Here is a 25,594-nt window from a genome sequence, read left to right as displayed (position 1 = left end):
TGCTGTGGCCTGGGAAAGCAGTAGAAGATGGCCCAAGTCCTTGGGTCCCTGCATGCACATGGGAGACAGGAAAGAAGCACCTGGCTCCTGGCTTCAGATCGGTGGAGCTCCAGCCATTGCAGCCATTTGGGGAGTGAATCAACAGACAGAAGACCTTTCTCTGTCTCTCCCTCTCACTGTCTATAACTATACCTCTCAAATAAATACATTAAAAAATCTTTAAAAAAATGCAGAAGTAGTAAAATAACTTGGGGGAGGGGCAGTGACAGATGGACAATCTGAGTTCAAGAATTCTAAGACACTGGAACATGTAACTTTAAAATATACATCTCTGGTGGTTGGTGTCATGGTACAGTGGGTAAAGCCCCACCTGTGATGCCAGCAGCCCATTGCAGCACAAGTTTAAGCCTCAGCTGCTCCACTTCCCACCAAGTCCTTGGGCCCCTGCTACCCACATAGGAGACCCAGAAGATGATCCTGGCTCCTGGCTTCAGCCTGGCTTGGTGCCAGCTGGTGCAGTAAACCAGAAGATTAGAAGATCTTTCTCTTTCTGTCTCTCCCACTCTCTGTCTGCCTTCCAAATAAATAAAATCTAAATCCTGAAAAAAAATATTTACATCTATGGGGCAGGTGACTGGCAGTTAGCTACCAGTTGGGACACTAGCATCCCTTCTTAGAGTGCTTAGGTTCAAGTCCTGGCTCCACTCCCAACTCCAGCTTCCTGTTAATGCTGGGAGGCAGCAGTTGATGGCTCAAGTCGTTGAATACCTAACATCCACATGGGAGATCTGATATGCATTCCCAGCTCTCAGCTTCAGCCTAGCCCATCCCTAGCTGTTACAAGCATTTGGGGAGCAAACCAGTAGATAGGAGCTCTGTTTCTTTCCCTTGCAAATAAATAAATAACATTTTAAAAATATACATTTCTTGAAAAATAAAAAGTAAAGTGTTTATCTTTCTGAGATAATCACCCCTGAGTTACTCTTTTCTTTATGATTTTCCACCAAAACCTACAATATGTTAAAAGGTTGCATCTACCCCAGGGTACATGGATATCTGAGTAACTCTTGAAGTCTTCCCGCCACATAGACAACAGGGTAGCAGTGAAAGAACATTTTAAGAAACTATAACAAGTTATATGTATGCATTAAACAATCGTCACTTATATTTAACTTTTAGATATATAATTCAGTCTTATGAGAGAAATAATATGCTTTAAAATATTCCAGGCTGAAAAAGTAATTTTGATGTTAGGTTGGGGGCTGCTTCTTTATATCATCCACTTTTCAAATATATTTGAAATTTTCCCAATTAGAAAGTTGGGATTTTGATTATTAATTTATATATTTTTTTTAAACCTCTTTTGATGGGAGAAGAGGGAGCAAAAGTTACTGCGAAAGTGAGTATATGGGGCTGGCGCCGTGGCGCACTTGGTTAATCTTCTGCCTGCAGCGCCAGCATCCCATATGAGTGTCAGGTTCTAGTCCTGGTTGCTCCTCTTCCAGTCCAGCTCTCTGCTGTGGCCCGGGAAGGCAGTGGAGGATGGTCCAAGTGCTTTGGCCCTGCACCAGCGTGGGAGACCAGGAGGAAGCATCTGGCTCCTGGCTTCGGATCGGCACGGCTCTGGCCATAGCGGCCATCTGGGGGGTGAACCAAATGAAGGAAGACCTTTCTCTCTGTCTTTCTCTCTCACTGTCTAACTCTGTCAAATAAAAAAAAAAAAAAAAAGAAAAAGAAAGAGAGTGTATCATTATGAAAGTAAAATAAGCAAGAGGGCTGACATTGTGGTACAGCCGATTAAAGTGCCACTTGCGACACCAGCATTCACTATTAGAATGCCAGTTGTTCCAGTCCTGGTCACTCTGCTTCCAACCCAACTATCTGCTAATGCACCTGGAAAGGCAGCAGATGATAGCCCAAGTGATACCCATATGGAACTGCCAGCCCCTGGCTTCAGCCTGGCCCAGCCCTAGCCATTGCAGCCATTTGGGAGTGACCCAGTAGATGGAAGATCTCTCTCTGTCTCTGCTTTTCCTTCTGTCACTCTTTCGAATAAATAAATCTTAAAAATAAATAAATAAGTAAAAGGGAGAGAGAGAGAGAAGGAGAAATACTTGGGCCAGGCACTTGGCATAGTAGTTAAGATGCCTGCACCCTATATTGAATACCTGAGTTTGAACCGACTCTGGTTCCAGCTCCTGATTTCAGCTTCCTGTTAATGCAGACCCTGGGAGACAGCAGTGATAGCTCAAGTGTCTGAGTTCCTGCCACCCAGTGTGGGAGATCTGGATTGAGTTTCCAGCTTGGGGCTTTGGCCTGGACCACTCTGAGCTACTGTGGTCATTTAGGAAGCAAACCACTGGTTAAGAGCTCATCAGCACTCTCTCCTCTTTATTTCAAGTATTTTTTTTTTTTTTAATAAATACTAAAGGTGAACTTTGTAAGAAGTGACTGTTTTGGAGATTAAAAAACCATGTCTGCTGGGGACACATATATGCATATGTGTATTTCACTGACTCTAAGATAACAGTATTTCAAACACCATTATTCTGTACACCACTAATAAAGAATACTTGCCAATTACCCTATGACGCAATACCTTATTATGAAGAATTGTTATCTTGGGGGCTGGCACTTTGGCGTAGTAGGTTAAGCCTCTGCCTGCGGCGCTGGCATCCCAAATGGGTGCCGGTTTGAGTCCCGGCTGTTCCACTTGCAATCCAGCTCCCTGCTAACATTTACATTTAACAGGGAAAGCAGTAGAATATGGCCCAAGTGCTTGGGCCCCTGCACCCACGTGAGAGACCCACAAGAAGCTCCTGGCTCTGGAGCAGTATTTGCAGAGTGAACTGACAGATGGAAGACCTCTCTCTCTGTCTCTTCCTCTCTATCTGTAACTATGCCTCTCAAGTAAATAAAACTTAAAAAAAAAAAAAATGTTTTCAAATAGCCTTTTAAATTACATGCAAAAGGCCTGCAAAAGTTCGTGGACAATGTGTATTATCTTTAATTTCATTTTTAAATGACCTTTCTGAAGCCCCCGTGAATTTGAAGAATAAAAGCTCATGTTACGCAACAACTTGTCTTTGCCACATCCTGATGACTTCTTATGAGGACTACCTCGGTTTTTGCAAGGTTTAAAATACATATGGATAAAGGTAAGAATGGAAAGCAATGTGGAACTGTAAGAACAAAGTGTCCCCCCCACCAACCCAATATTTACTCACTTGTATATTTTAAAGGTAGAGTGCCACAGATAGAGGGGTGAGACAGACAGAGAGTGAGCAAGCAATCTTACATCTGCTGCTTCACTCCCCAAATGACCAAAATGGCTAGTTCTGGGTCAGGCTGAAGCCAGAATCCAGTAACTCTACCCTGGTCTTCCATACGGTTGATAGAGGCCCAGGTACAGAAGCTGGATTGGAAGAAGGTGTTCCAATATGGGATGCGGGCAACACAAGACTAACCTTCACGCTCTACAACACTGGTCCAGGACAAAGACTTCAAAGTCGGACAAACCTAGGTTAAATCCCAGTAGCTCCACTGTTTACTATAACCTCAGGCAACTTGCTTAGCCTCTTTAAGCTTCATTTTATAAATCTGTGAAATGAGGCTCATAAACCTTATTTCATTAGGACTTTGAAGGATATATCCTAATACATTATTTTCTACAGTACCTGGTAGGCACCTAACAAGTAACACTTTGCAACAAATAGCAGCCACTAAGAACTACAAGATTTTCTACTTAAAAAAATAAGACTCTTAGCATACAAAAAAAATTTAAACAAAAATAACTGAGATTGCCCCAGACCTCAAAAACTATTTGTTAAAGATTATTACTATTACATAATTTAAATAATTAAAGCACCTTAAAGATGCCTCTAGTCAGTGAAATTCATAGAACAAATAAATTAAGGTACTCCCAACTCTCAAAGTGTTACTCCCACATAATCATTTTTCCCATAAATATTCCAATCTTTCCATTCCTTCATATGGATAATTAAAACAAATTTTCTTACTTCAACTGGGCAGCTTCTTCTTCTTGCTGTCGTTTTGCCTGCTCTTCTTGCTTTTTTCTCTCTTCTTCTTCATGTTTCTTTTTTTCTTCTTCCTCTGCCTTTACCTTTTCTTCTTCTTTTTTCTTGCGTTCCTTATCTTCCTTTTTTCTCTTATCTTCTTCCAGCTTCTTCTTTTTGTCTTCAGGGACCTTACTGACCTCCTTCTTGGCAGTGAGCTTGAGATCATCTTTTGGTTTCTCCTTGCTGCTCACTGGCCGCCTTTCACTGCAGTCTTTCTCACTGTTGTTTAGTAGAGATTCTTTTTCTTCCATACTTGCTGGCTTTTTACGCTCAGCTGGCATTATGTGACCCAGGACAATCTGTAATTGTAACAGAATATCAGTACTGTGTACATGCAATGACTTTTAGTGATATGATACTATTTTTAAGCAAAATATACTAATTCAACTTGTTGATATTCAGAGATTAAATACGTATGAAATGAATATAATCTCTGTAAGAAAATAATTTATTGGTAACAGTCCATGTTCCATCATTATTAGCTATGTTGATGCTTACATTTTTTCCTTTTTACTAAGGAAAAACTGAAGCATAAAAGCAGGGAGTACAATCTAAGAAGCTTTCACACACCCATCACCTACATTCAACCATTCATTATCAACTCCACAGCAATACTTCATTTAATTGTTAATACTTCAGTACGCATCTGAGAACATTTTGAACTAGTTTTAACTGTGGCATTTTTACAACCATCAAAAGATCCTAGCTCACTATTTCATACAATATTCAATAGAAGTATTTAAGCTGGAGAAAAAAGCATAATTTTTTTCCTCCTATAAATCAACAGATCAAAGAACAGCAGACTCACAAATTTAACTTCATTACTCTAACCTTATTACCAAACTTTCTAATATAAAACCTGTTTGTTAACTATCTCAATTTAGACTAGCACTTTAAACTCTTCATTAGTATTAGTCAAAAATAACAAACATAATGGTAGCTATAAAATCTGTTTAAATACCAGTACAGTTATGAAATACATGAAATTTGTATAAAATAAAATTTTTTAAAAAATTTAAAAATACCAGTACAGTAGCCACCATCCCAACACTACTGACATTCTGTTTTGGGGGCTGGTGGATAACCTATGTGCTGCAGGAAGTTCACAGCATCTTTGCCTTACATTTAGTAGATGCAAATAGTATTTCCTTAGGTTTAACAAGCAAATATGACTTCAGACTTTGCCAAGCGTCCCTTGGGGTCAGAACTATCACCAGCAGAAAACCACTGCACTAGTAACTACTTAAATGTAAATTAATTTAAATACAATTAAAAATTCTGTTCTTCAGTCACTATTGATGTGCGCAACTCCACATACGACTAGTGGCTACCATACAGAAGAGTGCAGATGCACAATACTGACACCATGGAAGAAAGTTTTACAGGATAGCACAAGTACAGTACAGGCTCCACATGGTTAACTGGAAATAAAACTGCTGGGGGAGGTCGGCGCCAAGGTTCACTAGGCTAACCCTCCGCCTTGCAGCGCCGGCACACCGGGTTCTAGTCCCGGAAGGGGCGCCGGATTCTGTCCCGGTTGCCCCTCTTCCAGGCCAGCTCTCTGCTGTGGCCAGGAAGTGCAGTGGAGGATGGCCCAAGTCCTTGGGCCCTGCACCCCATGGGAGACCAGGATAAGTACCTGGCTCCTGCCATCGGATCAGCGCGGTGCGCCAGCCGCAGCATGCTGGCCGCGGCAGCCGTTGGAGGGTGATCCAACGGCAAAGGAAGACCTTTCTCTCTGTCTCTCTCTCTCACTGTCCACTCTGCCTGTAAAAAAAAAAAAAAAAAAAAAAAAAAAAACACACACACAACTGCTGGGGGAAAAACTGTATTTTGGGGCAAAATTCAGGATTTTTCTTTTCTAAAAGATTTCTCTACTCAGAACTAGCTTTTAATGGATAGCACATGATGTTTTACTTCCTAAATTATCTGAAAGTTGTATACAAGAAAATTAAAATCTACCTAAGTATAGAATTACTTAGACTTCCTAGTTTGTTTGTTTTTTTTTTTATAAAAAGATAAACAGCCGGCGCCACAGCTCACTAGGCTAATCCTCCACCTGCGGCACCGGCACCCTGGGTTCTAGTCCCGGTTGGGGTGCTGGATTCTGTCCCGGTTGCCCCTCTTCCAGTCCAGCTCTCTGCTGTGGCCAGGAGTGCAGTGGAGGATGCCCCAGGTCCTTGGGCCCTGCACCCGCATGGGAGACCAGGAGAAGCACCTGGCTCCTGGCTTTGGATCAGCGTGATGCGCTGGCCGCAGCGGCCATTGGAGGGTGAACCAATGGTAAAGGAAGACCTTTCTCTGTCTCTCTCTCACTGCCCACTCTGCCTGTCAAAAAAAACAAAAAAACAAACAAACAAAAAAACTAAACATACACATAGTATTCCAAACACTGTCAAAAATGGGTTTGTTTATTTTAGATGTATTTATTTGATAGGGAGAGTTACAGAGAGAGAGGAACAGACAGAGATCGTTCATCCACTGGTTCACTCCCCAAATGGCTGCAAAGACCAGGGCTGGGCCAGGCCAAAGCCAGGAGCCAGGACCTTCTGGGTCTCTCATGTGGGTGCAGGGGCCCAAGGACTTCAGCCATCTTTGGATACATTACCAGGCACATTAGCAGGGAGCTGGATCAGAAGTGGAACAATTGAGTCTCAAACTGGCGCCCAAAGGGGATGCTGGCATTGCAATTGGCGGCTTTACCCGTTTTACCACAATGCTAGCCCCTCAAAAATAGGTTTTAAATTATAGCAATAAAAACTAGGTTAAGGGGACCAGTGTATGGCGTAGCAGGTAAAGCCACTGCCTGTAATACCTGCATTCTGTATGGGCGTTAGTTTGTGCTCAGACTGCTCCACTTCTGATCCAGCTCCCTGTTAGCAGTGTTTTGTTCCTGCACCCACGTGACAGACCTGAAAGAAGCTCCTGGTTTCAGCCAGGCCCAGCCCTGGCCTTTGTGGTCATCTCTGGAGTGAACCAGCAGATGGAAGCTTTCTCTCTCTCTCTCCCTCTGTAACTGACTTTCAAATAAATATATAAACTTTAAAAAAAAAAAAAAGGTTAACAAAACAATGAGCAATAATAAACATTTTACAAACAAAACGCTTATTTCAACACTCTAAAAAAATGTATTGTCACAGAAAGACAACCTAGGCCAATTGAAGAGCTTAAGGTTGGGGCCCGGTGCTGTAAAGCTGCCACCTGCAGAGCCAGCATACCATGTGGGTGCTGGCTCAAGTCCTGGATGCTCCATTTCCAATCCAGTTCTCTACTATGGCCTGGGAAAGCAGAAGGTGGCCCAAGTCCTTGTGCCCCTGTACCCATGTGGGAGGCACAGGAGAAGCTCCTGGCTTCAGATCGGCACAGCTCTGGCCGCTGCGGCCAACTGGGACGTAAACCAGCAGATGGAAGACCTCTCACTCTCTGCCTCTCCTTCTCACTCTGTATAACTCTGACTTTCAAATAAATAAATCTTAAAAAAAAAAAAATTTAAGGTAATTTTGAGAGGTACACAAGTAGCCTTCTATACCTTCTCTCATTTACTTCCTTCTCCTCTTTTTCTGTTTTAGTCTTTTCTCCTCCAATTTCATGGTTTACGCATTTATTTATTTTTCTTGCCAATGACACCCAAAGGCTTTAGTTAACCCCACTGGTGGAACTCAGAACAAAAGGCTATTAAACAAATCACTGTTAAAAATATGAAAAAGCATAACATTTATGTTCCAAGACTGTAACAGCATTTATATTATCTAAAAATACAGTTACCAATTTTTAGACATTTTCAGGAAAATACCCACCTTTAATATGAATTCATCTGCCCTAAGAACAAGCAAACTTTCAAAGTATAGCCATAAAAACTAAGTTTTCATTTACTACCACTAATAGCTACCCTTCAATGGCATCACACTAAACATTCTACAAACATAACCTAATACTAAAATCTTTATGAGGCTGGTATTATTTTCCTTATTTTATAAATGAGGAAGCTGAGACTTAACCAGGTAACCTGACCCAGGCTTCTACAATTGGTGACAGAGCTGGAATCTGAACCCACTGTCTTAAGCAAAGTCAAGAACCCTGAGAGCACCAAGCTGTGGGCTGGAAGCCTTAATGATAGATACAATGACAAATCACAGAACTACGAAATCTCGAGAAAGGAGTGTCCTTGAGGATGGTTAGGCAGTTCTTAGTCAATGCTTTTTATTTGACAGATAGAGTTAGACAGTGAGAGAGAGGGAGAGAGAGACAGAAAGGTCTTCCTTCTGTTGGTTCACCCCTCAAATGGCTGCTACGGCCAAAGTTGCCAGGAGCCAGGTGCTTCCTCCTGGTCTCCCATGCGGGTGCAGGGCCCAAGCACTTGGGCCAACCTCCACTGTCTTCCCGGGCCACAGCAGAGAGCTGGACTGGAAGAGGAGCAAACGGGACTAGAGCCGGCGCCCATATGGGATGCTGGCGCCGCAGGCAGAGGATTAACGAAGTGAGCCATGGCGCCAGCCCCTTAAGCAATGTTTTTAACTTTTGGCAGATACTGGCCAAAAGTATGAGACCAAGATAGCATCTAACGTAACACCACCTTTTTTTTTTTTTTTTTAACAAATATTAGTATGTGGGGAAAATACTGTTTATATAGAACTTGTATCTTCTAACATGAAGCATCATTAACTGACATCTCAAGATCACAACAAACTACAGTTCTCAGAGGATCAAAAGAATGGCATCAGAATTTTTAACTGCCTCACAGAGATAAAATAAAATCTTAAGTTCTTTGAAAATATTAAGAAATTCAGCTGGTATCTGACTAAATCACACAGCATCATCTTCATGTATTACCTAAACAGAATCCCAAACTGTTCTAATTATTTGCAACATGCATTTATGCAATAAATATTAAGTACCTACTACAGGAAATAAACTAGTAGAATTAGCAAACAAATCCTGCTCTAGAGCACATAAAAGAGATTCTCCAGTGGGTAGTAGTACAGCGCAGCTGGTTAAGCAGCCACATGGGATGCCCACATCCCACACCGGAGTGCCAAGTTCAAGTCCCAGCTGCTTCACTTCTGATCCAGTTCCTTACTAATGCACCTGGGAAGTGGTGGATGCTGGCTCAAGTGTTTGAATTCCTGCCATCCAGGTGGGAGATCCAGAGGGAATACCTGGCTGCTGACTTCAGCTTGGCCTTCACCACAGCCCTGGCCATGGTGGCCATTTAGGAAGTGAAACGTGAGATGGAAGATCTGTCTGGCTGTCACTCTGCCTTTCAAATAAGTAAATAAACAGTTTCTTTAAAAAAAAAAAAAAAAAAAAAAAAAAAGATTCTCATTAAGACCCTCAAGTGTCTCAGTCCTGACATATTCTTTCTGGAGGGTGGCCCTTTTTTCCCTCTTCACTTTTAAAATTTTTATTTATTTACTTTAATTTCATTTGAAAAGCAGAGAGACAGGGAGATCTTCCATCCTCTTGATTCCTCAAATCGTGCAACAGCCAGGGCTGGGCTAGGCCAAAACCAGGAGGCCAGAACTCCATCCAGGTCTCCTGTGTGGGTCGGAAGGAGCCCAAGTACTTAAGACATCACCTGCTGCCTCCCAGGATGCACACCAGCAGGGAGCTGGATGGAAAGCAAAGTAGCTAGAGCTCAAAGCAGGCACTGTGATAGGGATGTGAGCAGCCCCTGCTCCAAAAGCCCATCCCTGTACTGATATATTCTTTAAATCACTTCATCACTCTATTACAGACATACCCTCCGAGCATATCTGGAACAAGATCTCAGGGAACAACTACAAAAAACTAACAGTTCACATGGAGGCAGCATTCCGTGCAACTTGTGAAAACAACATGTGCGGTCTTTGAAGTCAGTAAAAGTTTGCACCCCAACTCTGGGATCGAGAAGTTACTGATACCAAGCAACTTCGTTTCTACGTCTATTTACTGGACAAAATGGAGAAATGGCTGCTTCTCTGAGTTCCCAAATGCTAACACAGTAGCTAGCATGAGGGAGGCATCCAATAAATACTGGTTCTCTTTGACACAGAACACTGACAAGTTCATCAGATGAGAGATTTTTAAAGGTAAGACCATTAGATTCTATCTACCCCAATTCTCTATTTTTACATTGACTTGGTTGGTAGCAGTATTTTCTGCCCAAAATTATACAACTAGTTTAGTGACTGGACCAGGACTCACTGCCAGCACTCTTTTCTACTACAAATACTGGCCCTAAGATTTAAGAAAGCAAGCAAAACATATGGCAAATGACAGGATTCAGAGCCATATCACGTTAAGTGAACCATTCATTAAATTACATAATAAAGCACTAGACTTTTTAATTCAAACTTTGCTACTCAAGCATTTCATGTAAACTAAATGCCTCCAAGTTTTTCCAGTAAAATCTTCAGATTCCTCTCAAAATAACTTAAAATAATCAAGATACAAATTAGTGATCTTTTAATTGGAATATCAGCGCTTAGAAATTATTTCACTGAGCACAGTTACATTCAGATGGTCCTGAGAAGGAACCTATGCTAAAAAACCACCTTCTAGCTCCCAAAATAGTGTCTTGACACTTGGGCTGTATTATTTTGCTTTTTTTAAAAAATATACTCTGAACTTCCAAAACAAAGTAAAACGTCTTGACTAGTAAAAGTGGGACTAACGGAGAAAGCACAGAGAATTGGAGTGTTTCTCTTTTAAAGATACTCGTTTGCAAGTACCATATGGATTGTGTGTGAAATCACAATTAGACTGCTCTGAAAATACTCCTGCTATTCAAAATGTTCTAAGGGCATTATCTCCCCCTTTAAAAGGGTGTCCTTGGAGAAAACGGCTAACCCAAAATTTTGAGACATGTCATCAAACACGGTATTCTTTGCCAATTGGTCGGATTTTTAAAAACAACCGAAAAAGACCGTGATACATGACAAGGGTCGGCGATCGCTCCACTTGGGTACAAATCCTATCAGGAGCCAAGGAGCCGAGGGCCCAGTCGCTCCCGTGTGTTCCCCCAAATGTGAAAGCGGGCCCCCGCTCCGCCGAGCTGGAGACCCAATGCCACCCCGGGATCACCTCCTTAGTTGCACGGTACTAACAAGGAAGCACCTGGAGTCCTGGGGGTGAGGGCGAAGCGCAGAATCAACCAGCCCGAGGGACTACAAGGAAGTAAACCACACACCCACGCCCACATCCCAAGACGCCCAGGACCCCGTCCCCGACACACACCTCTGTCCCGAACCTCAGCTCGGGCCCCACACCGCTCGCCCGCCACAAGCCCCCCCTCCCCTCGGCCATCCACAGTCACCTTCGCCGGACACCCTTGCCCCAATCCTAACTTCGCGTCCCGCACGCCCGCCCCGCAGCACCTCCTCCCACTCACGCACCCTGCCCACCTCCTTGCCTTAGCCGTCCTCCCGGCTCCCCCAGGCGCGTCCCCCAGCCTCCCCTCGCTTCACTCCACGCCCCCAAACACCTTCAACCCGGCCACGGCAGGCTCCCCGCCTCCAGCGCCGAGGCCCGGCCCAGGCATGTGGGGCAGGCACCTCCTCTCCCGCTCCCCATGCCTGCCACGGCCCGGGGTTCCCGCGTTGAAGGAAGCCTCCGGGAGAGGGGGTCTGAGGAGGGCGACGCCGGACCCACACGGTCCCTCCACTGCTCGCCGCCCCCGGAGAGCTGAGGTACGGAGTCGCCTTTTGGGTCCCCCCAGGGAGTAGGAGTCCAGGCCGGTGCCCCCCCCCCCAGCCGCCCTCAGCCCTACTTCCTCCCGGTCGTTGGCGCGGAGAGGCAGGAGGCTCCCCGGGACTCACCTCGAGCCTGTTGTCAACATTAGCCCCGGGTTTCCCAGCACCAACTCCAGCGCTCGGGCTCTCCCCTCCCCTCCCCCCACCTCTCTCGCAGCCGAGGGCCCGCCTTCCCTCAGCTCCCCCTCCTCCCTCCGCCCGCCCGCTCTCCCGCCCGCCACTCACCAGCGCGGCCGGGCTGAGGGTGGGGGCGGGGCGGAGGGAGGGGGGAAAGGAAGAAGCTGTCCGCGAGAGTGCCGGATCGAAAACGCTCCGGGCCGCCCGTCCTCCCGCATGCCGATGCCCTCAGCTTGGCTCCGGGGTGAAAGGTCTAGAGCAAAGGCTCGTGTTGGTGCCGCTCATTTAGCGGCTCGTTCAAATTCCCCAGTTGAAGAGAGAAGCGACTTTTTCAGACAGGCAATCAACTGGGCAGCGACTACCAGCGCCTCTAGCCAGGGCCCCAGTAGAGGGGAGGAGTGTTTCGAGGACCGGAGGTAGGAAGTGGATTGGTCGCCAGGAAAGGGAAAGCGCCTGAATTGGAGATGCGCAGGCGCAAGCATTTCGCAGGGGGTAGGGGAGCGAGAATGGGGCGGGGCGAAGCTGGCAGCGGCTAGGGGAGGGCGGTGGAGTAGTAGAACTACGGAGCGCCGTTAAGGACAAACTTGGCCACGTGATTCTCCTGGGAGTTTCCTGGTGAGAACGTAGGGAAGAGGTCTAAGAAGGGAAAGTTTGATTGGACTAATTCGGAGAGGTTGAAGATTTGGGAAATTGGAAACTGGGGAAGCGAAAGAATATGGCTGGTGAGGAAGGGAGAAACTGGTTAGGAATGGATCTAGATTTAAGGTTGCCCTAAAAGACAGCCACAGTCCCGTGGGGGGATTTCCAGAAGCAGTTTAAGGAGTTCGACCTGAAACCATCCAGAGTGCAGAAGAAACAAGGCTTTTCGCATGTGGTTCTTAGAAAAGTCCCAGCTTTAACAAGAAGCTTTTTAAAAAATTATAATTCCTGAGTTAATTGAGTGAAATCACCTAAGAAGAAAAAAGAAAAAGGCTGGCCTTGTCGGTCCCCTCCGACCGCGACCGCGAGTCGTCACTTTATAAACCCGGCTCATTTCCTCCGACTCTCGGGAACCTCGTGTCCGCGGCGGTGGGAGCCGGAGGAGCCGCGGTGCAGAGCCGGCCTTAGACGCTGCCCCGCTCAGAGACTTGAGGCAGTTCTAGGTTTCCTCGCTTTCAGCCTTTAGTGCTGTTTTTGCTTCCCATGTATTCTCAAAAGGCAAATGATCCTGAGTTTGGCGATTAAGTTTTGCATTAAAGGGAAAGGGGGAAAAATTCTCTTGCAAACGCTGCCCACTGGTCAGGCACGAAAGGGTAGTAAAAGAGATAGATAAATACTGTCATTCTGTACCACGGATGAACAATTAAACTTTCCAAACAGAAACACCGTACCGGTGATTGCAAAACCCGGAACTCTCTTCAAAGGCTTGTCTCATTATGTCTGCTTTAAGAACCTTTGCTTCTCTGTTGATAGGTAAGTCTTGTCATCCTAGACCAGGTCAGCCTTTGCTTTTGGTCAGGTTAGCACCTACAAGTTATGGAAATACCGAGATCGAAAGAGGGGAAAGGAGCAATTTTTTTAGTGTTTGCTGTTTTATTTATTTTTTTTAAGATTTATTTATTTTATTTGAAAGAGTCACAGAGAGAGGTCTTCCCATCCGCTGGTTCACTCCCCAATTGACCACACGACCGGAACTGTGCCGATAGGAGCCAGGAGCTTTTTCCGACCACAACGACCGGAACTGTGCCGATCAGGAGCCAGGAGCTTTTTCCGAGTCTTCCACGCAGGTGCAGGGGCCCAAGGACTTGAGCCGTCTTCTACTGCTTTCCCAGGCCATAGCAGAGAGCTGGATTGGAAGAGGAGCAGCCAGGACTAGAACTGGCGCCTATATGGGATGCTGGTGCCTCAGGCCCAGGGCGTTAACCTGCTGTGGCTCAGCATTGGTCCCTGCTGTTTTATATTGAGGAGCCCCATTATATAAAAATTGAACCACAGAGAGAGTAATTGATAAAATTTTTTCAAAATTGTGCTTAAAAACTCCACCACCACCACCAGCCACTTTAGATATTGTCCTCCCTTGGAGCCCCCTTCCAGGCCACTCTGGCTGGAGGTCTCTGACTGATAAATCTTGCTTTTAAATCTCTCTGCCTGTCCACTTGGAAATTCTTCCATGTGAGACAAAGAACCAAGGTAATACTATCTACACTGCTGCCATTTTACCTGTAACATTTTGGCACCGTGACTCGGATCCCGCTCCCACTCAAGTTCGACTGTAGTCAGCGTTGGATCATCTCACCAGATGGTTTTTGTTTTTGTTTTTGAAAGTTTAACTCTCCTCTATAGCAGCTCCCATTTTCTCAAAAACACCGGGTCCCTGTCAGCCAGTTAAAAGTGATTAGCGTGGCTGCCGGACTTCAGACTTAAGGGCCAGGCTTGCTGATTAGGGCCAGGGCAGACTCTGTTTTAACCCCTCTCTTCTCCAGTGTGCATTGGCCTTTCGCGTGGGACTGGGAGAAGGCATTTTCTAAGGAGTCCCTGACTGGACACCAGGCCCCGAGAGCCTGTTAGTGTTGGCCAAAAACTACATTCTTTTCTTATTTCTTCAGAGATAAGTTTGTTGGTGGGACTAGGTGCAGCTTGGGACGAGGCCATGGGCTCCAGGCTCCATGCCTCAAGGAGTTTTTCCTTTACCCAGATCCCAAAAGATCTCCATCTCTCTCTGTTCCTCTAAATGCTTTCTGCACTTCGCCAGGTCTCCTCAGTCTCTACAAACTAATTTTTGGTCGTGTTAGCCAGTATTTCCTAGATATTTTGTTCATTAGCTCTGGGTTAAAGTTTTATTAGCCTGTTTGCAGACAGGTAGCTTTTTGATCTAGACTCCCATTAGATGCAGTCCCCATGTTGTCTGAACTTGTGTAGACGAGTCTCGGCATGTCTCTGGTATCCCCTGTCTTCCTTGTCTTTTGGGTCACTTCTGTCTGGTCCTTCCTACATAGTACCTACCTCAGGGAAGTTTACTGGGGAGCACGTTTGTTCCCTCACTCTGCTTCTTTATCCCTTCACCTGCCAGTCACCAACCTAGGTGGTAGCCATGACTGGTACCCTCTCTCCAAACTCTAGCTTGAAGCACCTTTGTTTGCTAAGGCTCTTGCCATGAAGGGTCATTGTCGGAATCAGACTTATTAGATAAGACTCAACACTGTGGCATAGAACAACTATTTTTCTTCATGCAAGGAACAAAGCGACAGTATATATTTGACCAGGCAGAGGCCCAGTCTAGCACACCACTGGTAAAGGGAACCGATCACTCCATGTGTGTGCTATGCTGACAAATACATGCCTGAAGTTACAGGCGTGGGAGGCTGAGCGAGCATGGGTGCTGATCCCACCCTCACCTTCCTACCCTGTGGACTTCAGTGCATGGCTGGTTGCCACAGGCAGTGAGACGGTTTTGAGAGACGTTGCAAATTCGGGAGAGATAGGAACTGAGAGACGCTTCATTTTTATACTCTGATTACAGTAGGCATTCCCCAGGGATGCAGCCTTAGACTTTGGGACTCATTTGACCCTTGAGCTTAAAGAAAAACTCCTGCTCTTTTTCTGTACCACTAGTCCTGGCTACAAGCTAGAGGATGGAGGAATTAGCCTAAATGAGTTGTGAGAAGTGCCAGCCCCTCTACGCTGCCTCCATTTCCCTGCATGTGCTCCAGTATGCATTACATTCTTTTCCAAAGTGTCACAGGGTCCTGGGTCTATTTAGTGAGTCACCAGGGTCCCTCTATTATCACATTTCACTATGTTGTGGCTTTTAACTATTTTTAAAAAAACTATTTATTTGAAAGACAGAGTTAAGAGAGGTAGAGCTAGAGAGAGAGAGAGAGAGGTCTTCCATCCACTGGTTCAATCCCCAAATGACCGCAATGGCCAGAGCTGAGCTGATCCAAAACCAGGAGCCAGGAACTTCTTCTGGGTCTCCCTTGGGGGTGCAGGGGCCCAAGGACTTGGTCCATCTTCTACTGCTTTCCCAGGCTATAGCAGAGAGCTGGATCGGAAATGGAGCAGCCGGGACTTGAACCGGCGCCCATACGGGATGTCAGCACTGCAGGCTGGGGCTTTCACCTGCTGTGCCACAGTGCCAGCCCCTGTTGTGGTTTTAATCCCAGTGGAGCAGAGTTGTTATCAGGTGACCATTGCCCCCACTGTTGTAATTTTGCCCAGGGGTTTCTAGGCAAGAATCAAGGTCCGGTAACCTCAGATGCTATTGAATATATATGGATGAATCCATGTGATAAAGTTGTGGACTTCTTGAGACACTTCCTGAGCTGACTCCTCATCGCTGAGAGTGGTTTGACTGACAGCCCCACGATTAGACACTTCCAGTACTGACTTTTGGTTTTGGGATAATAAGGTTATTGGCTCTTTGCAGGGGCCTCCAGGGTTTTTCCCTTCTACTCTGCCTCTTCGCAGGCTCTTACAGGAGCCCCCTTGTAGGTCGTTGCCCTTTCTTCTGTCACCTCTCACATCTCCTTAGGATCTCTGGCGGCGTGCCCATCTGCTCTGATGGCTGCCCCCTCCCATTAAACCTAACATAATGATGAACAATCTCCAGTGCACTTCTGGTCCCTGGCACATCGGCCCCTAGCCCACAGTCACCCTTGGGACCTGTCTGGCAGGGCCTGAACTTTTTGTTTCAGAGGTGGTCCTAAGTAACTAACTGCTGACTAGGGCATCCCTGACCTAAGGTGCTCTTTGGGTCAAAAAGAAAACTGGACTCAGCCAGCGCCGTGGCTCAATAGGCTAATCCTCCACCTTGTGGCGCCGGCACACCGGGTTCTGTCCCGGTTGCCCCTCTTCCAGGCCAGCTCTCTGCTGTGGCCAGGGAGTGCAGTGGAGGATGGCCCAAGTGCTTGGGCCCTGCACCCCATGGGAGACCATGAGAAGCACCTGGCTCCTGCCTTCAGATCAGCGCGATGCGCCGGCTGCAGCACACCAGCCGCGGTGGCCATTGGAGGGTGAACCAACGGCCAAAGGAAGACCTTTCTCTCTGTCTCTCTCCCTCTCTCACTGTCCACTCTGCCTGTCAAAAAAAATTTTTTTTTTAATTTTAAAAAAAGAAAACTAGACTCAAATTCAGTTAGAGTCTAAGAAGATGTCTTTGGTAAATAACAATATCATGCGTAAGAATTTGATTCACCTATCAATGGACATTGGGTTTAAAGGAATGTCTCTCTTTTGAAAAATAGTTCAACACTGCTTGATAGTAACTACGGTTGAAATTCAATGTGTAATCTTATTTAGAAAATGTTTTAATTTGGAGGTTTTAAAGGGTTATTTCAAAATGTAAATCAAGGAAATCAGCAGATGGAAAAAGGTCACAGGTAAAAATTTGTTCTTGGTAAGAAAGGTTAAAAAAGAAAGAAAGGGGGCCAGCCTGTGGTATAGCAGGTAAAGCTGCCACCTGCAGTGCCGGCATCCATATGGGCATAGGTTCAAGTCTCAGCTGCTCCACTTCTGATCTGGCTCTCTGCTATGGCCTGGGAAAGCAGTAGAAAATGGTCCAAGTCCTTGGGCCACTAAACCTGTGTGGTAAGACCTGGAGGAAGCTCCTGGCTCCTGGCCTTGGATCTGCACAGCTCTGGCCATTGCGGCCATCTGGGGAGTGAACCAGTGGATAGAGGATCTTCACCCCCTCCCCTCTCTCTCTAACTCTGGCTTTCAAGTAGAATGAATAAATCTTAAAGAAAGAAAGATTTAAAAAAATTTATCCTAATGGCTAGTTTATTCTAGACTGGAATGGAAAAGATAGAAAGGTTTAAGTTGCAGAAGGTGTGAGGAAGTCACAGAAGTTATGAAAGAAATTTTTGGATACAAAAGCTATTAATCTTTTTATTTGACATAGAATTAGAATCTGACCCTCTGTTAAAGATATAGGGGTATTTTTTGCAATACATATTAGAAAATATTTTGAAATAGTCTTAAAAGTCTATTTTAAAACTGGAGCATCTCCTTTTAATAGTTTTTGTTTAATTGGTGACTCTGTCAGTTTTCTAGCCAGCTCCAGTAAGCTATTTTCTCATCACTAGTTCTGACTCTGTTAAAATTATTCCAAGTTATGGGATGATTCTATGTGCTAACTCTTACATTTAAGGTTTTATTTTATTTTCCAAATTTTGGGGTGACAAATGAAACAGATTTTGTGTTCTGCTGAACTAATCTATTGTGTTCTTAATGTCTCTGTTAAGTTCTGATTGTTTAAAAACAGCTGGCCTGTGCTGCGGCTCAATAGGCTAATCCTCCGCCGGCACACCGGGTTCTAGTCCCGGTCAGGGCGCCGGATTCTCTGCTGTGGCCTGGGAGTGCAGTGGAGGATGGCCCAAGTCCTTGAGCCCTGCACCCGCATGGGAAACCAGGAGAAACACCTGGCTCCTGGCTTCGGATCAGCGTGGTGCGCCGGCCACAGCACACTGGCCGCAGCGGCAACTGGGGGGTGAACCAACGGAAGAAGGAAGACCTTTCTCTCTGTCTCTCTCTCACTGTCCAATCTGCCTGTCAAAAAAAAAAAAAAAAAAAAAACTGAGTGGTTTGTTTTTTTTTTTAAGTAATAGTTATGGTTTGTTTGAATATATACTCATTCTATAGCGTTTGAGTAATCACTTTGTAACAGTGATCAGATTGGGTCTATATTATGTCATGATGTTAAGGATCCTGTTTCTCCTGGATATTTTAAACCTTCTTAGCATCTTTGATAGGCATTCAAAAAAACCAAAGTTCTAAATTTCTTGGACTTTGCTATTTCCAGTTGGTTCCCTGGAAATGTCAAAGGATATATGCCTCATCTTGCAGAAACACCAATAAGGCTATTTGGATTATATTAAAGGTGCTATCAAGATGGGAAATGGTGCTAAATTTTAAGTTTTGATAATGTGAAAAGCTACTGATATAAATGTCCAAAAGTTACAGAAGTTTAATGATCTTGTTGTGTTGTTATCGAACATGATGGTTATCTTAATGAGAAAGGCCCAGATGTTGTAGGGAGGCATACAGGATAAAATTGATCAGGTTTGTGAGCCAGAAGACCACGCCTTCACCACACCTTCTCTGTGACCTCATGCCCCTACCTGACCACCCCTGTGTGCCCACCGGCCAATCAGGCTAATTAAACACTCCTCTTTGGAAGTGGATTGAAAGCCTGAAACACGGTGGGCCCTGCCGATTTGCTCTTCTGCCCTTTTTGCCTTTTTTCCCTTTCCCTGGATCCGCCTGTTGCCCCGTGCCTTTGAGGCGCATGGCCTTTGGGACACCTGCTCCATGCCTTCCAGCCTGCATGCTCCCCCACGTGGCTGGCTTCTCTGCTCAGTATGAATCCAGATTTCTCTTTCTCTTATATATAGAGCCTCATTCTCCTATGCATTTCTCTCACTAAATAAAAAGCTTAAAACTTATCATGCTGGGGCCGGCGTTGTGGCTCAGCAGGTTAAAGCCCTGGCCTAAAGCACCAGCATCCCATATGGGTGCCGATTCTAGTCCTGGCTGCTCCACTTCCAGTCCAGCTCTCTGCTATGGCCTGGGAAAGCAGTAGAAGATGGCCCAAGTCCTTGGGCCCCTGCACCCATGTGGGAGACCTGGAAGAATCTCCTGGCTCCTGGCTTCAGATCGGTGCAGCTCTGGCCGTTGCAGCCAGCTGGGGAGTGAACCAGCAGATGGAAGACTTCTCTCTCTGTCTCTACCTCTCTCTCTCTTTCAAATAAATAAAAAACTTATCACGCTGCCTGGTTTATTTGTGCCAGTATTCAGAATTCTCTGAATATGTGGCAAGAGCCCACACAACTTGTTAATATTTCAGATTATTAATAAGCAAATCAGTAACAGAGACCTAAAAGGGTTACATGCTTTATAAAATCATACAGGTGCGGGCCGGCGCCGCGGCTCACTAGGCTAATCCTCCGCCTGTGGCACCAGCACACCAGGTTCTAGTCCTGGTCGGGGTGCTGGATTCTGTCCCGGTTGCCTCTCTTCAGGCCAGCTGTCTGCTGTGGCCAGGGAGTGCAGTGGAGGATGGCCCAAGTGCTTGGGCCCTGCACCCCATGGGAGACCAGGATAAGTACCTGGCTCCTGCCATCGGATCAGCGCGGTGTGCTGGCTGCAACGCGCCGGCCGCGGCGGCCATTGGAGGGTGAACCAACAGCTAAAGGAAGACCTTTCTCTCTGTCTCTCTCTCTCACTGTCCACTCTGCCTGTCAAAAAAAAAAAAAAAAAAATCATACAGGTGCTTTCAGAAATCCTGTGTGAAGTCAGCAAGTGCCTCTTCTTGTTGGGTAATGAGTTTATAATTTTTAAACATGGCTATTTCAAGTCTTTTGTCATCCACAGTTTTGTATTCTCCAAACACTAAAAATCAGGTTTATTGCTTATGAAGTTAAAACATTGTTGGTTCTGTGTTTAAATGTGTCCTCTTTCAGATTGCAAAGGACTTCATTTTCCCTGACCTCTATTGTATCCCTGACCTCTTTGGGGCAGTTCTGAAAACAGGTAAAGCCTATAGTTGGACTATAGGTTCCAACTGAGAGAAAGTATGGTTAATTCAGATTACCAAGAGCAGGAAGTAATTCTTATCAACTCATGGTAATTTAAGAAAAAAGTTAAAGATTTTAAGAAGCTATTACTGAAATGTCTTTATTATTCTATCTTATTTTGTTAAATGTGTGTACATATTGTATGTCTACATGGGAAATTTTATTAAGAGCTCTGTTTTAATTTGCCTAGATATAAATTCGCTTATAAATTTAAACTACTAAATTAATCAAAGATACCTTTTTTGGTTCATGTAACTTAAATAAATCTCTGTATTTTAAATTTGTTGGTAGGAAGAAGCTAAACATATTTAAGCCATTGGCATTCTTGTGATTGGGTTTGCTGGTCAAACAAGTTATGCTGTGTTAGGTATTTAAGAGATGTTTCCAAATACATGTACTGTTGTCTCGAAATTTCTAGAAAGCATTGGACATTTTGCTAAATGTTTTTGTACATTGTTTAACAGTTAAAGTTGTTTGCTAGGTTCTCAGTTACTATCAAGTTACTAAGCGTAAGCAATCTAGGAATCCTGACTAGTTTCATCTCTTCAAGGTGGTAAACTGATTCTGTTCCAAAGGACTCTCCGTTGAGATGCATGGTTTGGTCTTTAGACCTTATAAAAGGGATGGCTAACAATTTTCTGTAAGAGCCTGGCTACATATAGAAGAAATTGTGATTTTTCACAGCTAGATATTTATCACCGTGAGCACAGTAAACAGGAAAAACCTCTGTTTTCAAACCAAACAAAGGGAGAGAAAATTTGACTAATGACTTCAAATTTTATAGATAAGATGGTCATCATTGTTTTATGTTAAAATGAGAACATAGCTTTCTTCATGGGCATTGTCTGCTTCACAGAAAAACCACTGTCAGAACATGCCTGTGACTATAGATTTCTAGCTTAGGCCACCAAAAATTAGGAATGGGACTGAGCACCCACTTGACTTGCATCCTCTTAAAGGTTTCCTCTGGTCTACTTTACCAGAAACCAGGAGGAAGAGGAGCAAGCTAGGCAGCAGAAGCAATGTAGGGATAGGTGGCAGGCCAATTATTGGCCACTTTCCACAGTGATCTGCCATCAAGGAGACCCAGTAAGCCAGTCCACCACAAACGGCATTGGTTTTCCATGTGGAAAGCCAGGGCTTCAGCAGAAGTCAGCTTATGCACAGTCCTGGCAGCTCTGCCAGCCAAGAGCTGGGTCACTGGAAACAGAGCTGCCCTGGGGGTTGGAGGACTCCTGGGTCAGAGACACAGACCCTATTGGTTCTAAGCTGGAAAAAGCCCTTCACTTGGCACAGCTTAAAACGTAACCACCACTGTTGGGGAGATGGCCAAGTAGAGTCAGTAACACTGTAGGCTTAACTGTAAATTTCCTTTTAAAGATGTCACCTTGCTTCTATTCAGGCCAGCTCTCCTCCCAGGCCAGCCAGGTAGTGGAAGTCATAACGACTCTCTCCTTTGTTTTAGACCCTGTGAATTTAATCTGCTTGTTAGATTTGTTTTCTCCAGACTTGAAACAGTGAAATTCTAGATGGCCATGCACATGAAACCTTGGACGGAAGCAGTCTGCAGGCTGGCACTGCCTCTCCCTCGAGAAACCTCCTCCTGCTGGAAGCCTGTCTTGATTCCACCCCTACTCAGCTTGAAGAAGCCAAGAGCAGTCATCGCCCAGTTCCCCTAACAGAAGTTAGGGTCCATTCTTCTGGGGGAGGGAACGTGAGGAGTCAGGCAGGTTAATACACAGCTTGGTCCCCGTGGAAATTTAGGGTGCAAAATGCTTGCTTTCCCCAAAAGTTATCTTTAACAAGGTCAAAAGTACCTGCCTGCCCACTCCTTGGAAGCTTCCAATTTTACTGTAAGAATAGCAAGGGAGTGGGAATTCCATCCTCCTGAGCTCACAGTGTATTGTGAAAACAAGTTACCTGTATATAAAGATAATTAAAAATGAATCTTAATGAAAGATGGGATGGGAGACAGAGTAGGAGATGGGATAGTTTGCAGGTGGGAGGGAGGTTATGGGGGGAAAAGCTGCTATAATCCAAAAGTTGTACTTTTTAAATTTATATTTATTAAATAAAGTTTTCTAAAAAGAAAGAAAGAAAACAAATTACCTATCCTACCCTTCTGGATGGCGTTTTGTTTGTTTGTTTGTTTTTTATGAGCAAGACAGGGCAAAAAAGATTGAAAATAATCAGGTTTTTGGTGGGTTTTGTCCCCACCTTGTAACTGAATGTCAAGCTGATAAGGTTTTTATCTCTCTCCCCCAAAATTGTGCTTAAAACCTCAGTACCACCAGCCGCTTTGGGTTTTGCGTTTCTTGGAGCTCCCCTCCCCTTCCCCACCCCGCCATTCCTCTGGCTGGAGGTCTCTGACTCTAATAAATCTTGTTTTTAAATCTCTCTGCTAGTATGCTTGGAAATTCTTCCATGTGAGACAATGAACCAGGGTAATACTTTCTATGCCACCCTTTCACCCATAGCAAGGTCATCATATAATATTGCATTCATATAATAATTGAAATTTCATTAACTTTTGAAAATAATATTAAGCATATGTTTAATTTCGTTATTTGAGAAAATACTCAAAAATACCCTTTTGTTTCTACTTGCTCCAATTGACAGAATGGTACTATATGAAAAAATAAAACCTCTATACAGAAATGTAAATGATACTATTTTGCTGGTAAAATGTAGCCATCATGTAGTTGCTTCACAGAAGAAAGCAAAGGCAAGGGAAGAAGATTACAATATAAGACAGGGCAAGCCTTGAGTTTTAAGGAGAAAAAAGGGAACCAGCTCTAGCCACCACATTTGCCCACTGACCCAAACTAAAAGGGTGATGTGGACTGTGGGGAACTGAGTAAATCCAGCTTCTGCCTTTTAGAAGCCAATGTTTAGTTTTACTAATTGAAGCTAGAGTAGGCTACCTATTTCCTCAAATACCTTCCTCTTCATGATATGTCTCTGGAGAAAGTTTTCGGATAGCTTTCCCTCTGTCTACATGAGGGTTTCCATGATTACCAGGTTGAGATGGATCCGCTGGTTCACTCCCCAATTGGCCACAACAGCCATAGCTGAGCTGATCCGAAGCCAGGAGCCAGGAGCTTCCTCTGGGTCTTCCATGAGGGTGCAGGGGCCCAAGGACTTGGGCCATCTTCCACTGCTTTCCCAGGCCACAGCAGAGAGCTGGATGGGAAGTGGAGCAGCGCTCATATGGGATGCCAGCACTTCAGGCGGCAGCTTTACCACAGCGCCGGCCCCGCATCCTTTCTTAACAATAGTGAGAAACCAATGCACTTGAAAACTTTCATTCCAAGCATAAAGAATCTGTACGAAGACAATGAACTTTACAATGACAGAGGCTTGTAAATATCATGATTTCTAGTGTCTGCTTTTACTTCATATTACCCAGTAGAACACCCACCTCATATTCTCTGCGGGAACTAGTGGGTAAACAGTGAGAAAGCTAACCCTTTCTCATCTAATCAGTCTTAATTACTGAATTTCTAACCTACATTTCTAGGTCCCTGGTGTAAAACATCTGTGATGAAATAGTCCCTGTATACTTCAAACCTAAAGCATCCAAAAATGACTTAATACTCCACTCCCACTTCATCTACTGTTCCTGTTGATATTCTACCTAATGGTACCACACTCCTCATGCCTCATCCCTTATACAAATATAACCAGTATGTTTTTTTTTTCTTTAAGATTTTATATATTTAGAGGTAGAGTTGCAGAGAAAAGGAGAGACAGAGAGTTGAGACAGAGAGACAGTCTGTTGATTTACTCCCCAAATGGTCACAATGGTTGGAGCTGAGCTGATCTGAAGCCAGGAGCCAGGAGCTTTTCTGGGTCTCCCACACAGCTCCAGGGTACCAAGCACTTGGGCCATCTTCCACTGCTTTCCCAGGCACGTTAGCAGGGAGCTGGATCAGAAGTGGAGCAGCCAGGACTTGAACCAGTGCTCTGCTATGGAGTGCCAGCATCTCAAGCTGAGACTTTACCCACTGAGCCACAGTACAGGCCCCAGAATAAACAGATGCTCTTAGTCATGGACTCTTGTCCATACGTGGAGTTTCATTTCCTGCTATCTCCCAACATGTCCAAGTTTAACAAGTAGTCTGCATAGACTGGCCGTCTTTCTTCAGAGTACATGTTATGCCATCACCTGTAGTGCCCGTGATTCCACAAACATTTCCGAACTAGTTAGGTCAAGTAGTATTTCCTCAAGGAAACCATTCTTCTTTATAGCCCTCCCTCTCCCCCTACATGTATTGAATTAGGTTCCTGCCTCCACCTGGGTTCCCATAGCAACCTCTGATCAGCCACTCAAATTATAACATTCATTATGTTCTAGTGGAATAATTTGTTTGTATTTGTGTTTCCCATAAAACTGTAGGCTCCTCGAAGCTGTGGATTATATCTCGTTAATCTCTGTGTCCTAGGGCTGTAGAACACATTTAATAACATTTTGATATAATGATTATAACTGAATGCTTTCCTAGGGGAGAGTCAGAAATCTGTATGCTGAAGCAGGAGTGTATAAGATTAAACACGAGTCAATAAAAGACGGTACTTTAGAGGAGATAACCGTAGTCTGGAGTTTTGCTTTATTTGCCAAGCAGTATTCCAGCTCTTAAAAGAGAGTATATAAGATTCTATACTTCTTTTTATGACTTCTGTTAAAGCTAACACTGAGAGGTTGGATGGATAGATGAAGAGAGAGGAATAGACGCCTGTATCTTAGTGTGGGCCAGGCGTTAATCCACCAGTGATTCAATTTCATAGATGCTGTTTCACCTATTCTGATGAGGAAATTAAGGCTTAGCACAGTTTAAGATGCACTAGGGGCCAGCACTGTGGTATAGCAGGTAAAGCTGCCACCTGCCATCGTGGCATCCCATATGGGCACCAGTTGAGTCCCAGTTGCTCCACTTCCGATCCAGCTCTCTGCTATGGCCTGGGAAACAGTAGAAGATGGCCCAAGTCCTTGGGCCCCTGCCCCCTTGTGAGAGACCTCAAAGAAGCTCCTGGCTCCTGGCTTTGGATCAGCGCAGCTCTGGCTGTTGTGGCCAATATTGGGGAGTGAAACAGTGGATGGAAGACCTCTCTGCCT

General features: G+C 44.8%; 1 protein-coding gene and 1 long non-coding RNA gene across 8 annotated transcripts in view; one reads left to right on the top strand and one right to left on the bottom strand.

The window, feature by feature from the left end:
- The window catches only part of UPF2 (UPF2 regulator of nonsense mediated mRNA decay), a 132,784-nt gene extending 120,421 nt beyond the window's left edge, over positions 1-12,363 (bottom strand). The window contains exons 1-2 of one of the 5 annotated variants that reach the window (XM_008268086.4): positions 12,035-12,363; positions 4,020-4,378 (exon numbers count right to left, since the gene is read on the bottom strand). In XM_008268086.4, the coding sequence (XP_008266308.1) occupies positions 4,020-4,360 (341 nt within the window). In that variant the 5' untranslated portion in view covers positions 4,361-4,378; positions 12,035-12,363. Of the gene's footprint in view, positions 1-4,019; positions 4,379-11,461 lie in introns of all 5 variants that reach the window. The other 4 variants (XM_008268084.4, XM_070055726.1, XM_008268083.4 and 1 more) reach the window with 4 other exon arrangements.
- Positions 11,605-22,875, top strand: LOC103350899 (uncharacterized). 3 transcript variants are annotated; one of them, XR_518745.4, is made up of 4 exons: positions 11,605-11,746; positions 13,286-13,378; positions 20,365-20,434; positions 21,971-22,875. It is a non-coding gene; the product is annotated as an uncharacterized lncRNA (long non-coding RNA). The 3 variants fall into 3 exon arrangements; XR_011381572.1 differs by lacking the exon at positions 11,605-11,746 and adding an exon at positions 12,440-12,541; XR_518746.4 differs by lacking the exon at positions 11,605-11,746 and adding an exon at positions 12,513-12,648.
- Positions 22,876-25,594: the final 2,719 nt, after the last annotated feature.

Source organism: Oryctolagus cuniculus, chromosome 13, assembly GCF_964237555.1.
Source record: "Oryctolagus cuniculus chromosome 13, mOryCun1.1, whole genome shotgun sequence".
Classification (NCBI taxonomy): domain Eukaryota; kingdom Metazoa; phylum Chordata; class Mammalia; order Lagomorpha; family Leporidae; genus Oryctolagus; species Oryctolagus cuniculus.
Note: the sequence above shows the minus strand (reverse complement) of the source record. Positions and strands in the feature narration are given on the sequence as shown.